The sequence below is a fragment of the Aythya fuligula genome, chromosome Z (assembly GCF_009819795.1).
Source record: "Aythya fuligula isolate bAytFul2 chromosome Z, bAytFul2.pri, whole genome shotgun sequence".
Lineage (NCBI taxonomy): Eukaryota > Metazoa > Chordata > Aves > Anseriformes > Anatidae > Aythya > Aythya fuligula.
This window is the reverse complement of record NC_045593.1, coordinates 10,397,701-10,415,472: the sequence shown is the minus strand read 5'-3', so window position 1 is coordinate 10,415,472 and position 17,772 is coordinate 10,397,701. Positions and strand designations below refer to the sequence as shown.

Sequence of the window (17,772 nt, the reverse complement as noted above, 5' to 3'; positions counted from 1 at the left end):
TGAACGTCTTGTCCTTTCTAGTAAGCTTGTGCACGTCTTCTTCTCCATAGGTACAGAACTAAACTCTTTTGCTTGTGCATGCTACAGAACAAAAATGGAAGTTCCCTATCTTCTTGGATGCTAATGGTAGTCTTCCATTTCAGTGTCACACTGATAGTTTTGACCTAAATTAATTCTGCTCAAAAGTGAAGTAACACAGTAGTTGTTAGCTTGGAAATAATTTACAATCCAGATAAGCCAAGAGAAAAGACATTTCTGCTATGGCACTTCGGATGCCTTTCAGACAAAAACCTTGTCTTCACAAATATTTGCAGCAGATCCAGCAGAGAAATAAAAGTTCTGCCACTGATCAATAGATACTGTAAAATTCTTTCTTAAAAAAAAAAATTAAAAAAAGTTATATAAGACAGTAGTACTTCTAAATGAAATATATTAGCTCTGCACTTTGTACTTATATTGGTAATATGCAATATTTTATCATCTATAGAACATGAACACACCATATGGTTTCTTTCTGTGGGCCTATAGACACATAAAAGCAAAAGATTTGTAATAAAAAAAAAAACAAACTTTGGGGGGATTAATTGCTGTTTTCTAAAAACAACACTGTTTATACTGTTGAAGAAAATGTCGCAACCTTTTCCTTTTGACTTCCCAAATCAAGATTATTTATTTTTATATCTTACTTTCATGAGCTGGAAATACCAAGAGACTTATTATACACCCACTTTCAATTAGTATATATAAAAATATTTGATGTAAAACTTCCCAAGGAACATTTTCACGCGACAAATAATACAGATAACTCCTACTAAGCTAACAAGCTATCCCCAAGTTGCCTTGAGAAAAAGTCTTCATTTTTAACAGTTCAACACAAACCATCTAGTTCCAAACCTTTTTTGATTACCGTATACAAATTTTTAGCTATGTTCCCCGCTTCTGCATCTTTTCTCATAATTTATCTCTAGTTCCAAAAAATAGTGTCCAAAATGTTTGGTAGAATTAGATAGCTCTAAGGCCATCAGAACAAGCTGCAGTCCTACACAGTATTTTGGATTGTTTTTTTTTTCATCTGCAACACATCAGAACTGTAATAGGAAAAAGAAATTAAACCTTCAGCCACAGATCTAAAACCCAGGAAACACAGAGAAGGAGGGAAGCATTTCTCCATCCTACCTCTTGAAGCTGCAGCCGAACTTTGCTAATGGCTCGAATCCAATGGGCTCTTGCTGGAGAAAATGGTGGTGGTTCGTTGTCACCGTGGTAGCTTAAGAACAAGAAACAGAAAATCACTATGGCAAAAACTCATATGTAACATAAAGATTCAGCATTACATTCTGCAATCACAGCTTCAGCTCTGGAAGCTGCAGTAACCAACAAACTCCTTGCAAACATAGCCCTGCACGTGTTATGTTAAGTGAGAAACTAAAGCAGAGATTTTCTCATGTGCAAGAACTATCTTGGAAACTGATGAGCTGAAAAATGTAAGCTAGGGTACAATCCTAGTCTTTTGGTGGAAAATCCACATAGATAAAAGCTTAGTTTAAAATATTTTCATTATTAAAAATAGCTCCAGGAGAAAGAAGTCATCAGTCGGATCATCAAGAACACTGTCCAAGATTCCTGGTCAAGCCACTTCAGCACAGTGGTGTCATAACTGCATACAAAGAACCAGACAAATGAGACTTTCCATCCTCATGCCTGTTGCAGGTCCCTTTTTAACACTGCCTCTTCTCACTCCTACTGCTAAGAATTTACACCTTCTTTTCAGTGGAAAGGCTGGCAACAGGGCTCAGGTGTGTTTTTCCTAATCACTGTGCCTTTCTCACTCTGCTTTTTCGCACAGCTTTTCAAGAGGGCACAGGTATCTAGCAGCAAAGCTTCACCTCTGTGCTACACAACACATTTCATACTCCATCCTCATGATACATTGGGCCCTTGATTGAATCCCTTCCTTTGTATGCTGTTGAGGTGTCAATCATCCTGAGATGCACCAGGCACAGTTTCTGCAATAGCTGATAGCAACAAGCATCCATGCTGCACATCTAGCTCAGGTGCAAATCCAGAGATCAAGATTCAGAGATTCAGAGCTAAGTTCCCTGTGTATTCTATGGAGACAGGAAAGTGTTACCACGGTGGAAAGAAGGGGAGCCAGTGATGCAGTAATATCAAAACTAGATGCCTAAATTAGCTTGGAATAGACTACGTGAATAACCCTCCGTGTAAGCAAATATAGGCCAGCCATTCTGGGACAAGACTCTGTAATGAGAAGAGGAAAGTGAGTCAGAGTTTAAGAACAGATTAACACTCTTGCTAGTCTTGTTTTCCTTTTTTATATCTTTAGTGTAAGAGTTGCCTACACATGAACTGCTGTGGTTAATTCTTTCACATAAGCACAATGACACCAGTGTATCGGTACACTCTATACTGTAATCCCCAAAGACTAGGCAGACATCTTTCCATGAATCTAACTGATCCATCCATCTTAACCAGATGAAAATAATCCTCCATGCTAATGAAAATATACCCATATCCACACTAAGGGCTTCAATGATTTAACTACTTCAAGAAAAGACAGATACTCTCAAACCTAAGTGGTAGAATTTGAAATTCCTGTAAAACCTGTATGAAATCCAGAGCATTACTCCTCAAACTTAGCTGAAATGCTTCTGAGGACTGTCTTCAATACTTTCAACAGCTTGTAAAGTCCAAGTGCAAGGACAAGAAAAGCTGCCATCGTGAATTAGAGCAACATGTCAATTCACGAGGTAAGTCTACAACCTGCAACTACATAAACAGTAACTGTAGCTGTCATAGCTTACTACACAGGAAGAGAATGAATGAAGCTCCAACAGTCAGTAGATGGTTGCTCATGCATAAGCCTGATCACACATGAGCAATAAAAGCAGCTATATTTGGGCTAAACTACATTTATCAAACAAGAAACAGAAAATACAGCAGTTAAGTGTCAACGGATTAACAGGTTCATTGAAAATATAGTTTAAGTTTAGTCAATGTCTCATAAATAACTGTTTCTACACACAAAAATGTTTCACAGAGCAGCAACATCAAACTAGCTGTAAAAGGCCACTTTAAGAACAACGTATATAATTTGCACCAGGAAACAACAGGGGCGAATCCTGTTTGAATCAGATGAAAAGATCTCAGGAATAGAGCACTTCACCTACCTCACTTGGGCTCTTGCATCAACATCCTTGGGCTTGTCAAGTTCCAGAGGTAACTTAGCTGCAGAATGATCTTTATGCTTCTCCTCTGTCTCACAGACCTTCTCCTCCCCTCCTTTGCCGCGAGGCTCCTCCTGCTCCCTGAGCCATGTCTGGCCATCTTTCTGGTAGCTGCCCGAACTGCGGTAGGAATGATTTGACTCTCTTTCCTGGTGATCGTCATCTTGCTCAGAGCCATGGGCACTTTCATGGGAATGGTCCAGCTCGCTCAGGTGAGAGCTCCCCTGGCTGACATTACAAGAGGAGCCATATCTACTACTGCCAGCAGGACTATGAGAGAATAAGAAAGTCAGTCAGATAAAGCAATACCTTTGAAAAAATGAAAAGCAATTTACACATCTAAAAACCTGCATGGGATACTAAATATACTAAAAAGATATGTTATGAAGTCATACCTAGCAATGATGCCCCCTGAACTAGGTCTAGACTTCTGAACTTCAAAACTTGGGTAGGCAATAGAAATACACAGCCTACCACCACATAGATTATGTATGATACGGAGTTACAAACATCTGCCTGGCACCAATTGTTCACTTCCCCACCCTACATCTGCTAGACACTGCCAGTGAAGATATTCTAATAACCAGAGAGGAATAAAAATGGAAACGTGGGAATTCAGAGTGGAAGCGTTTGACTTCTACAGTTTCACTGCAGCTTTACCATGACCATTTAGGTTGTTAATAAGAAGTTACCTTTGTTTATATTTATATAATTATAATAAAATACACTGAAGTCAAGATTAAGGTTAAAACCATCAAACTTAAAAAACCTTTTACAAAAACAGGGAGAGCAGTTGTTCACAAAAGGATCCTGCATATCTCACATTAATAAAGCTCCCTCAACAATTTCATTTATGAAAAACAAAACAAAACAAAACACACCACCACCAAAGGGGCGTGATCTCTATGAGTCAAGACACCACTTCCAGAACTGAATGCCCAGAATCCTCACACAAATTACAGTTGATGGAAATTTCTAAATTTCTCATGCAGTCAGGAAAACTATGGCTCAGCCACACTAAATACTTCTATCCAAGAATTAAGCAGCACTGATGTTCCTCTCACTTGTACAGTAAGGAGAATTGGAAGCCAGATGGGAAGTTTGAGGAGTGCAGTTCAGCAATTGTTAGATCAGAGACAGAACTACTTCCACTTACTAAATGCACATCTGTGGGTGATACAAGTCTCCAGTTCAAATTTTGATGGCAATTTCAACTTGACACATACACAGATCTGAATAAAGCTTCATGAAATACTGATACTTCCCTTTATTAGCTTCCCTAACTGCATGAAATAACTTTTGCAGAGATTTTAGGAAGAGCAAACATTAGAATACCTTCACTGATATCTCTGAAAATGTTTTAGAAGCATCAGTAATGTGAAATGAATCTATTTAGTTCTATAATATGTTAGCAGTAAGTTAAGTTTTTCTCTAAAATTAAGTTTTTACTTTGCAGTTTGAAAATACAAGGTCATTCCTTTCAATACCTTATCTAGTGTTGATTTTTCTTAGCAAACACAACATAATTGTCACTAAACAAGAAAGCAAAGTGAATTGTATGCAGCAGAATTAACACACAAAGAACTAAATTTCTGACAGGCTAATGAAATTAGCACTAAAAGCATTTCATTCAGCGGGACACAGTGCAAGAACATGGGAAATCCAATCAACACAGAAAAAAAGAGTGGAGAAAGTGGAGAAAACAGTATAAGGGTTTGTGCATTACTAGTGATAGCGGTTTACCACATCCTCTGTGACAGCTATCAGTGAGACTAAAAACACTTAAATACAGATGGGACTGAGCTACTAACATCAGACACCAAGGCTAACATCTACTGCTGCAGTGTTGCATTATAAATGGTCAATCAGTTGAAACCATTTATTATGCCTCATTTATAACTAGCCTTTTCTCTTTCAGTTGTTCCACGCTATTCAGGTCTGCAGGCTGCGTGCTAGGATGAAGCACAGCTCCATTAGGAGCTGAATCAAGCTCAGTTTCCTTCAGTTCAGGCTGCTCTGGTGCATACTCATCTGCCTGATCTTTCTGTAATTCGCTGGAAATCACGTTCTGCTGATCTTCGGGCTCTTTATCAAACTTCTCTCCCAGCTCTTTGTTGGATGCATCATCAACAGTGCTTGCACCAGATGGTTCTTCAGAAAGTTCATTGTCTACAATGTCAGGCTGCTTTGAAGACGAGTTTACTTCTATATTTGCATCAGTCAGTTGATCTGAGACTGCAGATTTTGAGTTTTCATCTGAACTGACTGTTCTTAACACCTTGTCATCTGGTTTTGACAAAGCCTGTGGTGGTACATGTGGTTCCCTTTTGGCAGAGGTCTCCTTGTTATCTTTTTGCCAGGGAAAGGAGAAATCTAGCTTTTTCCCAAACACTGCTCCTTGGGCACTCTCTGGCTTACTCACCTTTTCTTCACTGCCTCCTTCAAAGAGAGTCGAAGAAAGTTTCTTAAAGCTGGACATGAGGCCCTGCTCTGCCCCTGCTTTATTAACAGAAGGCGGCTGCTGAGAGAAGAAAGACCCAAATGGCTTTCCAGTATCAGCAGATGACATAAAGCTGAATTTTGGCAAACTGGGCATGCTTGGTATTTCAAAGACTGATTTACTGCTGTTTGCATCTGTAGGAACATTACTAGGCTTACCCTGTTTCTTCAACTCACATTCAGAAGAACTTCCTTCCTCAGGTATCTCATTAACTGACAGATTCTTTTCTTGTCCAGCAGTTTGCAGCTCTACCTCACTTTTTTCTTGTTCATCCAGCTGAAGGTGTTGAACACTGGACTCATCAACTGGAGCTGTGGGTTCTCTGCCATCACTACTGATCATGCCTGGCTGGTCAATGCCAGCATTAGCCTGATCCCCTGGAACGGCACGCTCTGATTCAACTGCAGCACTCTTATTTGATTGGGAAAGGTCTGTGACTGTCCCATCAACCGGGGCTTCAATTTCCAGTTCAAGCCCACCACTAGAGCCAGTCTGAAGGGAGTCAACAACTGCTTTGTCTGTAGAAGCATCCTGTTCCTCTGTTACATGTGAAGACACGTCTACTTGGCATGGACTTACCTCATTCTGGTCAGTGGCCTCAGCCTGCTCTGTACTGACCACACTACTGAAATCAGACTGGCATGGTTCAGCATCTATCATCTCAGAGGGCTGTGCATCACTAACCAGCTGCAGAGCCTCCGGGACTTGACTTTCACCAGAGACCACTGCTTCTGGAGTGATCCTCAGAGGTTCCTCTTTACATGTTTCTGAATTCCTGTTTTCTTCATTTTCCGTTTTCATGGGAGATTCTTTTGTGAAGTTCTCTTCTACTGAGACAGGCAATATGTCCTGCTTCAGAGAGCTTGACATATCTATTTCAGGCTCTCTGGTTGTAACGCTATCTTCTGTCTTCTTAGAGTCTTTAGCTGGAACGGACCCAATGACATCTTTCATTTTGCTGCTTTGAGGTTTAGGGGTGGATTGTGGAGGCATCTCTTTTGGAGATTCTTTTGGACCTTTGAAGATGCCAAAGAGATCATTTGTGAATGCTGGTGCTGGGCCACTAGGGAGGGATGAGAAACCAAAGAAGGAGGAGCTTTTCTTCTGTGCAGTAGCAGGTGCAGGAGCTTGTGGTTGAGAAAAGAAACCAGACAACGTTTTAGGAGGTTTCATTTTTGTCATGAAGCTTGAAAACATTTCAACTGAAGAATCCAGTACCGATTTATCACCCTCAGATTCTTTAGGTTTGTTTTGCAAATTAGATGCCTCTGGCATTTTAGGAAGAGAGTGCGACTCTTGTGCCTGTTGTAACCTGTCACCAGGAGTTTGTTTGGGTAATTTATGTTCCAGCAACTCATGTTGTGCACATACTTCTTCACAGGCTACTTCATTTTTTACGTCACTTGTAATATTTGAGTCATTCATAATCACTGAATCCATTTTAGCATCTAAGTCTGTACTATAATCTTGATTTTCAGAAGCTTGTTCTTTTGAAGAATATGGCTCTTCTTTATCAATTGTAAATTCATTGTCCATCTTCCCTGTGCTACCCAGAGTGTCATCTTCTGCCCCTAAGGAAACAGTCTGCTCATCCTGAGAATGCTTCTGCACATTGGGAGCCTGAGGGCAAGGACCAGAAGCATCCAAACCAATTCCAGTGGTGTCATCAGTCTGGGGAGGCTTTTTTAAGTCACTCTCTTTATCTACCTTGGCAACATTTTCTGCATTTTTCACTGCCAGCATTTCTGATTTATTTTCTCTCACGGTGACTTTATTAAACGTTTGTTTGCCAGTCACTGCTGCAATAATATCATCAACTTCTTTTTTATTGTCTGCATCTTGCTGGCTGGCACAACTGGCAATTTTGATACCAGAATCACTGGAAATACTTTGTGTCATATATGGCTTAGAGTTCGCTGGTTTAGGTGGTTTTGTATTAACCTCCTGTCCTGGAGTAGTTTGTGGCTTTTCATCCAAAAAGGATGTCAAATTGAAAAAGCTAAAGCTAGTACTTTTTTGAGGTACGCTCTTGTCAGCAGTTGGACCACTGGAAAAGAAGGAGGGCAGATGAAACAGCCCCTCTGTTTCTTGCTGCTTTGCACTAGTAGGAGCAGGAGCGGGTGCAGAAGGCTTTGGTTCATCTGATCCAGTGAAGAAGGAGAATATGCTCCTACCGGCTGGCTGTGGCTTTGGAGCAGTGATATCAGAAAAGCTGAATGGGAAACTGAAACCTGAGTCTTTAGGGATTTGATCTGGCCTTGGTTTGGTCTGATTAGTTGTGCCACCTGAACGATTTCCTCCTTGTTGCTTTGGTCTGTCTGTGGGTACAGCTGACTGATTCGACTGGCTTAGATTGGGACCTACACTCAGTGGCTTCTGTGAAGCAAGTCCAGGAGGCACTTTTTTACCTTCAGAAGACTCCTCCTCAGCTTTTCTGCTCGGTTGTTCCTTTTGTACGCCAGGGCTAGGAGAGATCTGCCTGTCTGTGCCTTCCGTTCTCACCCCTTCCTTAGGAGTGGAGGACAGACATGGCATACTAACACTCTGAGGACCACCAGACTTTTCACTTTTTTGTCTTGATTCAGCCACATTTCTACTACTGGTTTTTGGCAGAGTTGCAGCACTTGGTGTTGGCTGAGAAGACACAGCTTCCACTTTGAAGAGATCTCCAATGGATCCAAACAAGGATGAGATGCTGGAGGCTTCCTTCTGTTCTGGATGTATCACCTTTTCTGGTTTATCATTCTGACTTTTTTCCAGATCTGGTGATGGTTGTGGTGCTTTACTTACTTGTGTTTTGAAGAAGTCAAAAAATCCAGAACTTTGGGTTTTGTTAGCAGCTGAGCTTCCAGAAGAATCTTCCCCAAGGCTGAACAGTTTCAGAGCACTTTTAAATAATGTTTCCTCGGGCTCAGGGGCTGGGTGGCTCTGATTTGGCTGTGGTTGACTGGGTTCATTAATACTCACATGTCGTTCAAGATGCCTGGAAGCTGGCATTGCCTTAGCAGGTCCCTCTGCTCTTACAGGCCTGCCATCTGGAGCAGTTTGGCTCAGCTGAGAAGGAGATTTTGTTAATCCTCCTTTTTTAACATGGATGTTTTCATTCTGATTGAATTCCAGCTTTTCGTTTCTAGCAGCCTCCAAGCTAAGATCCGATGAAGTATTTCTTCTCAGTTGTGATGTAACAGGAAACTTCTGCCCTGCCTGTGCCTCATCTGATTTCCTATTTGGTACAAGTGATAAAACATCAGTTTTATCTTCCGATGATTTTGACCGTGTGTCTGCTCTCTTCAAGGAAGAATCTTCTGGTGTCTCCGAGTCAGGACCTGAAGACTTTCCAATCAGCCCACCCAACGCAGAAAACAGAGAGGTAACTTTGTTCACTGGCATTTTCTTATCTTCTTCAGTCTTTTTTGCTTCTGTTACTCTTTCAGTAGTTGCCACAGTTTCTTCAGCTTTAGGAGTAGATTGAAACAGATGGAAACCAAAGAATCCTGACGATCCGCCCCCAGCAGTAGTCACAGGGACAGCCTTATCCAGTTCCTTGGTGTGGGCTTCCTTACTCAGCGATTTATCACGAGCCCCTCTGGAATGTGTTCTAAGATCAAGGGTTACCGAAGATTCCTCGGCATAGTTCTGGGTTTCCTTTTCAGGTCTAAAATCGACTTTGAGTTTTTGAAGTTTATAACCTGAGAAGTCTAGTGGCTGCTCTCTCTGATAATAAATGGACTCTTCAAACATCTGTGAAAACGTCTCCAAATTCATGTTCATTAACTGATCACTCCTCTGCAAAGCTACTGACAAATCCAGAGGTTTATTTGTTGAATAATCATCCAAACACTCCTCTTCAGCAAACCAAAACAACTCATCTTCATTGCCAAGAGGGACCTTAAAGCCACAAACAGCAATTGTGTTGTCTTCCAGCACAGCTCTTGGAATGGAACCCATCTGAACGTTATAATCCCAGCACTCTGGGTAGGAATAAGTCTCTGGAGCACACACATAAACATACTGCCCAGTGGGATCAGTGAGCAGTGAATACACATACTGGCTATCGCTGTACATGTAGTATCCACAATCTCCATCTTCTGATGGCCACCATACACCCTGCTCAAGCATCATCAGCCACTCCTGATAGTCCTGGCTATAGGATGAGTACATAAAGTTCTCATCCATACTTAAAGTCTCTTGGTCAATTAGGGTCCACATAGTTCCATCACAGCCAGAGGAGTAGCTTAAATCCATTGGCAGCTCTTCTAATGAGTAACTGCCTTCTCTCTCAAATGGTGGAAAGTTACTGTAACTTTCATTGAGGGAATTAGCAGTCCAGGCATCATTTTCTTCTGAACAAACATCTTGAAACATTAATTGGTCAAACGACTCATATGACATCACACTTAAATCCAAACTTTGTCCATCAAAATTGGCATTAGTCTGCCAATCCATCACATTTGCATTCCCATCCTTTTTACAGAGATTCACTACCATATCATTTTCAGGCCAGTTCATGAACTGAGGGGGCGGCACAGAGTTCTGGTTTAATACATAGTAAACCGGCAGGGCTATTTCACGAGCGTCAACAAGCTCCCCCACTTCATATTCCCATTCAAAGCTAGAATGACTTCTTGTTTCCTGATAAGCTGAGTACTGCTCTGTAACTTTATGGTTCTTATTAGTCAGATTACAAAATTCATTTGACTCTTTCTTTAAAAAGGTTGGAAAATTTCTAGATTCTGCATCCTGATAAGCGACTTGCCTACTCTTCACAGACTTTCCAGATAAGTCGTGTACCTTAGCTTGAGGATTCAGAGCATCAGGGGGCACAGAATGCCCAGCCGGCTTATTTACTCTTGTGTTGGGCAGGTGGTCAGTAGTTTTGGAAGATTCCATCATTTTCATATTATCCAGTTTCTCCTTTGGCTTGGGCAGCAGATTTTTAAAGAAGCTGGAAGTTTCTTGCTTTTCTGCAGTGCTGCTTTGAGTATCAGAAGTCATTCCCGAGTCGCTGGATTTTCTCTCCAAGTTAGAATCCTCACTTCTATCAAAAAGCTTCATGAAACCAAGAGAGTTTGATTTCACCTTCTCCTGCTTACATTCAGACACATTTTCATTTGAAGCAAATTTAAATAAACCAGAAAATAATCCAGAAGAACTGCCTTTGTGGCTATCACTCTCATTTTTAACAGTCAACTCACGGTTATTGGCAGTGTTTTCATTGGAAGAAATGTGAAGCAATCCAGAAAGAAAACCTGGTGTGTGCTTCTTCTGCATATCATCTGCAATTGCAGTTTCTGGCCCTCTGTCTGAAGGGATGGATTCAACTACACTGTCGTTTAAGTTTGCATTTAGTCCTTTTGGTAACCCTCCTTTTAAATGTCTAGGTTCTTCCTGAGCATTCTTAGTTCTCTGCTGCTCTCCTGCAACTGTAAAGGTAAGAGAGGTGCTCTCCTGGTGTTTATTTCTGTTTTCTTGGGCACTAGGTAAGTTTTCTTTATTCATGTTTTTGGTTTGTTTAAATTCTTCCTTGTGGTCTGATAAATCTGGAACAGAGCTAGATTTTAATGAAACAGCATTTTCTAAATTACTGCTTCTGTTTTCAGGCAAAGAAATGTCACTAGAACTCTGACGGCTTGCTTGGTCCTTAGAATTTGCTAGATTTTCTGCAGAGGAAAATTTAAATAATGAAGGAATAAAGCCACCTTTCTCCTTTGTATGTTCTTCCTTGTCTGAAAAACCCAGCCCACTGAAAAAAGGAAGTTTCCTGGTAAAAGGAAATGAGTGTTCTTCACTTGATGAACTGTTTTGTCTTACATCTTCCTCAGACTTATGGCCTTTAAAAAGCCCAGGCATATTTTCTTTCTGCCCTGGTTCAGCAGAAGGAAGTAACAACTGACTGAAAGACTTTTTGAGTGGACTGAAAAAGCTTTCAGGTGCTGTACCCTGATCTTGAGGCTCTGAATGAAGCTCCCTATTAGCTCTATTTTCCTTCTTTCCCGGTCCATGACCTGCAGTATGCTGATCCCCTATGTGATCTGCAGGAGGCTGCTCCCTGGCAGCGTGTGTGCCTTCCTTTACGGTGGCATCTGGCTGATCTGTAACATGATGCAAATCTGACTGCTTCTGTGGCACATCCTGCTGCTTTGGAGCCAAGAGACCATCTAAATTGGCTTTCAGACTAAAGGAACTGACGGAGTTTGTGAGCCTGCCAAAGATTGAAGACACAGAAGTGCTATTTGTGTTTGCCCCTGCCTCACTTTTGGTCTCACTCAGCTGTGTCTCGGGAACCATACTGCTGGTTTTGGCTGCCGTCTGTCCAGACGATCTCTCACTTCTGTTTGCCTCATCGACTTTGACAGCATGGCTCTCCTCCTTGGTGTGCTCCTCTTTTACGGCTTCTGGTTTTGGCACTTCCTTCTCAGAGAAGATCTTTAAAGGATTAAGCATGCCTAGAACAGAATTCATAACTGAATGCTGGTTCTGCTGGCTGCTGGTTTCCTGTGATTGCTGGAGATGTTGTGGCGTGGAAGCCTTACTGTCCACCTGAGTGGTTTCTTGCTTGCTAGAGTTTACATTCGGGGCTCTTTTATCACCACTCACTTGGGATGGTAGCAAAGAGTGAATGGAGAACTTTGTGTCAGCTTTACCATCTGCTGCCATTCCAGAAGATGAACTCTCACTTTTGGGCTTGCTAGAAAATACATTTGAGACTCCACCTTCTGATGAGGTTCTGGTTTCTGTCTTCTCTGGCGTGGAAGAAACCAGCTTTTCAACAGAGGCTGTGAGCTGCTTTGTGCTTGACCCCACCTTTTCAGTCAAAGAGCTGAACAGGGAATTCACAGTATTCTTTACACCTGACAAGTCTGGAAGAGATTCAGATTTGCCCTTGGTACTCTCCTCCGCAGCAGGATATTTGGTCTGTTCAGACTTCCTGGCTTCTACGGAATTATCAGCATTATCCAGCTTCAGTGATATGCGCTCAGCATTTTTTCTTGTCTCTGGCAATGTAGCAAATTTGCTGATTTCTTCCTCCTTTTCAGCCAAGTATTCTGAAACTGTTTCTACTAGACACTGAAGTTCATCCATTGTGTCTACATACTCCTCGCTGGGTTCTTCAACAGGAGACAGTGTCAAGTCTTGCATAGGATGACCATGCTTGTTCCCTTTAGTCCTGTGTTTTTTATCACAGCTAGCCTTTAACTGGGACCCTGAATTTGCAGGGTAATTAACAGTGAAGTCTCTCAAATGGCTGATGTCAGAATCACACCATGTTTGTGAAAGCATTGCCAGTTCCTCCATTTCCTCATCTGAAACAGGCGAGTACTGAAACTCATCAGAAGCACTGCTGTCAAATTCCTCAAGGATATCCAGGGGCACAAAAGTATTATCTGGCATCCCTACGTGTTTCATATCTCCACCATTACTGAGGTGAAGTGAGCCCTCGTGGTTCACTGCCTGCTTGTTGGGCAACTTACCGCTTTTAACCATTAAGCCATTTTTGTATGGACGCAGGATGGGATAAGCAGACAAACCTTCCTTATTTTCAGATCTGCTGGTATATTTTCCAGTCCTATCATATACTGGGAAATCATCATTGAGTTCAGAAATAGTTGCCACACCATTGAAATAATTTTTTTTCTCCCTGGGAAAGTGCAGACCTCCATTACTTTGCAGGCTCATTTGTTCCCTCTCTTCAAGACTGCTGTATCGCAGTTTCTTTTTCCTTCTCCTGTCTATTGTGTCATACTCCTGAGGGTACCTAGGGACATCTACAGATCCTGACTCCACACACACATTTTGGCAGCATCTTGATCTTTCACAGTGATTGAAATTTTCCCTTTTTGAGAGAGTTTGCATCTTTTTTATGCTTGCTTCCTGCCAACTTCTACTCTTATGACTCTTTTCTAAGAATTCCTCTATTAGCAGTTTTCCTAGCTCTTCATAGTTACTCTCTTGTTCTTCTTCTCCGTCTTCAGAATTAAATGGAATAATCCTGACTCTGTCATTCCTAGCTACAGATCCTTGTCTAAGATGAAAAATAAAGAGAGTGGGAGGGAAAGGACAAGAGACATAAAAAAAAAAAAAAGGAAAGGGGAAAACAACAATTTTTTAAAAAAATTTTAGAAAGGACAGAAAACAACAGTAACGAAAAACATGCACTAAATAAAAGAAAATTAAAATGAGAAACATCCAGACATTACAAAACTGAAAACCTGTCAATCTACCACCATTAAACTTCAATCAAACCGTCAAAAAAAAAAGCAGTACGGGTTATGGTATTCCACCGGTTACAGTTGCACAGAATTTGGAAACGCCTGTTTGAGAGAGAACAGCTTTTTGTGATCAACTGAGGGCACACAGCCTTAGCTGTACCAGTACTCTGCTGCTACTTTTTTAGGCATGCTTTAAAAAAGTCAGTTATTACAGTAACAGAACTACTTTAAGATATTGCACCCACGCACACCATTCCACTATGCTATGCATGCATTTCGGTTACTCTAGGCAGCAGACTTCGATTTAGCAGTATTAGCAGTATTCATAAAGCCCACAGGGCACTTTGTTTCTCCCAGGGGTGGCTGAAGGGCAGTGAATGTATGCAGGGACTCAGCAATGACTGGACTCCAAGGAAGAAAATACAGAACAAAATACAAACTGTGCACACCATCATCATGAGGAGCTCCAGGTATGCCACCGCTCCTGTTTGCTGTGAGTGCTCTCACTGCAGGTAATGCACTCCCCCTCTGCAGATGCCCTGCAGCATGGGCAGACCCAGCACCAGATCCCTGGCCTCATCTAGGGACTACTGAGCTCATGGCTGCAGTTACTCTGGTTGTGATGCCATAAGGCCTGGGGGCGAAGTGGCCAGAAGTCTGTGCAGAGCAAGGAAGGACCATTTCTTTGGGCATCTGAGCCCCGAAACCTGGTACAAGTAGAAGACAGCCTGAGTCTCTTCTGTCCTCCACCAAGGAAACTTACCCTCCAGCCTGCTGCCTACATGTGTACTGACAACAATCTTCTCCCCTCAAGGGGCTCCTTCCAAAGCAAAATGAAGACCCTTGGGGATGCCACTGGGTTAGAAGGCAAAACAACCCATAGGCAACTGATACTAGCCCAGTGCCAGCCAGAGAGGCTTTTCAGGATCTGTACTTCCCCATTTACAATGCATCTAAACAGATCCAGTAATCCACATCGTCCATTGTGAGAGAAAAGATTTAAGCATGTAGTATTGCTGTCAAGCCAGCTGAAGCTTCCCAGAAACCCAAACACATGGTTCTTGGGATTCCAGGATTAATTCCTAGCCCAGGATCAAAAGGATTAAGTATCAGTTGATCCCCAACCCAAAACCTAGTAGCAAGAAAACTTAATGTTTGTCTAAATCTTCCAAGAGTTCCTGTAAAAAAAAATCAAAATGCTCATCTAAGAAGTGCACAGCAACTTTGTTTCATGTCATCAGTTGTCGGGAACTAGGCAGCGTGAAGGTGCACTGACCCTGATATGATAAGAGCAGATCAAGAGAAGAGAAAGAGCAAAGGGTACGTGGGCATTGTATGGATACTGCTAATACACCAAGTCTTCACCTCCACAGGCTGAGCTGCCTGAGCACCCCAATGTAGGATGTTGGTGGGATAGCACTAAAAGAAAAATAGGTCATTGCATTTTCACTGTTGCTGGTTTAGTGCTTCATTTCCATCAGTATTAGGTAACTTGCACTAATTGGAAAGATACTCATTACCTTAAATGAGTCTTGTTGCACACAGTGTAGAACGCTTCCTACACTTCTTGCTTGCAATTTTAAGTTCATAATGGGAATGACTATCTGTAAAAAACTAATGAAATTGGAAAGACTCACAGAGCCACCATAGTTACTGGATCAAACCCTTCCAAGAGGGAGCTAAAAGCAATGGAAGCTACGTGTATGCATGAAGAGCCATTAGCTGTAGATGTTGAACCAACGATTGCCTAATTTAGGCAAAGAAATGATTTTTCTTTCTAATTGAGCTCTTTCTGCCAAAAGGGCTTCCCCTGCTACTCTACAGAACATTTTATTAGAAACAGAGCAATGACAAGAAGTCCAGCACCCAGGAGAAGAAAAAGATGACAAGATCAGCCCGGCACTAGACCACCACAGATCTGAAACACAGCCAAGGCAAACAGCAAAAATCAGCTGAACTGTGCCACAAGACGACTTCACAGCAGCAAGAGCAAGGAGACAAGCACACAGGCTGCACAGAGGTTAACCCACCTATCAGACAGATCTAGAGAGTGCCTGCTCTCTAGCGAGCACTGGCGGCTTGTCATTTGACTAGACTCAGATGTGGACTCTAGGTCAGTTCGGCCACTCACAGTGGAATCTATGCTATCATATCGCCTTGGGAGTAAACAGGCAAGAGCAGGGAGACATGGAGGACACATGGTTACACAAAATGAACATTGCAAGGAAAAGTTAGTGCTTGAATTAAAAAATAAATAAAACTGCGCGGAAGAAAACTTCTGTTTTGAAGTCAGACTGGCTGTCAGGAGCAAAACACTCTCCCAGAGCAAACAAGAATAGTATTTGTTATCCTTTGTGGAGAGGGGAATGAAACACGTTCTTCTATCAAGGGAATGCAATTATGCTTAACAGGCGATAAAGAGGATCAAAATTCTTCCAGCCAAACCCAAATGTTGTTAGAAGAAAAAAAAAAAAAAACAAAAAAAAACACAGATGTTAGTACAGCCAGTTCCAGTTGAAGCATTTTGGCATTTCACCTAATTCAAGACAGGTTTAGCTGAACTTTGTCTGGTTCCTCTGGGTCTGCCCTATACAGCCTCCTACAAGCTGTCATTTCCTCAGCAATCATGAATTGCAGTCTGCCAGGAACTTCATCAAGCATCTGCCTGGTCCATGGCACATAAAGTTGCTAAGAGCAAAAGTTAAACACATTTTGTTTTTGCAATACTCCACACAACTGAGTTTTGAAAATATTTAAGATTGCCCAATGTGTTTTTTTTCCAGCCAGTTCTACTTCGAAATACCTCTCTGATAAGAAAACAGAATCCCATGTAGCTTCTTTGGAAAGCTTATTTGCATTTCCTATTTTTAAGATTAAATATGTAGTAAAAAGTCTTGCTAGTCATGTAGGAAATGCACAGGGGAAGAGGAATCCTCAAAAGGAGCAGGCTACAAAGCTCTTAGTTTTTAAGTAAACTTTATCAGTCTAGATTCTTTCATATCCATACATTAAATAAATTAAAAAAAAAATTTAAATGTATTCCATCTTAGTATTCTTCAACAATTCAAACCGGAAGTCTTTTCTCTGGAATGTCATGTTACAAACACATTTATTCACTAGATATGGCTAGAAGTTCACAACCCACTGTTCAACTTGGCTCTTCCACAAAAAATAGCTTCAATTCATCTTCACAGACTGTCAGCAAGATCTTCATTAATTTTATTACTATAAACTAATGGTATAGAACAGCATGGAAAAGGGACTACTTTGCTTACATTAGGTATTTAACAGACTAGGAAAAAAGCACCAAGAATGAGGTCATAGTGCAGTAAATGCATTTTGTTGGCTCACTTGCATGAAATCCCAGTAACAGTGACAACTTTAAGTGTTACCATTAAATTTCAGCTTTTACCATTAAAGAAAAAAAAAGTCAAAATTTAGCCTCAGCCATATTCAGGAAACTGAATTCAGGTTCAGGCTTGAGGAAACAAGAACTTTTTTACCAAGAGTGATGAGTTAGAACAAATCGGTTATAATGCATATAAAGCCCTGCACCTCCAGCTCTGGCAGTATTTAAGAAGCTGCCTTTCTTCCACACCTGAGGCAGAGGCAGCAGCATGCCCTGTTCCATACCTCAACTCTTACCAAGTTGACTAGCACTACCCAAGTTCTTCCGCTTTCCCCTTACATTTAACTCATCTTTTCTTTGAAACAGTGTTTTTGTTACATTTTTATAGCTCCCTGCTTTAGTTCAAAACCATTGATCCTTGGAAGTTAACTCTGTTATGCTTAATACTTAAGAACAATTGTGAAACTA

At 41.4% G+C, this 17,772-nt stretch overlaps 1 protein-coding gene across 7 annotated transcripts in view; it reads right to left on the bottom strand.

Moving 5' to 3' along the window:
* Positions 1-17,772, bottom strand: part of UNC13B (unc-13 homolog B) — a 212,908-nt gene that overhangs the window by 130,517 nt on the left and 64,619 nt on the right. For all 7 annotated transcript variants that reach the window (XM_032205600.1, XM_032205604.1, XM_032205601.1 and 4 more), the window contains 2 exons: positions 3,189-3,515; positions 1,177-1,267 (listed from right to left, as the gene is read on the bottom strand). In XM_032205600.1, the coding sequence (XP_032061491.1) occupies positions 1,177-1,267; positions 3,189-3,515 (418 nt within the window). The remainder of the gene's footprint in view (positions 1-1,176; positions 1,268-3,188; positions 3,516-17,772) is intronic.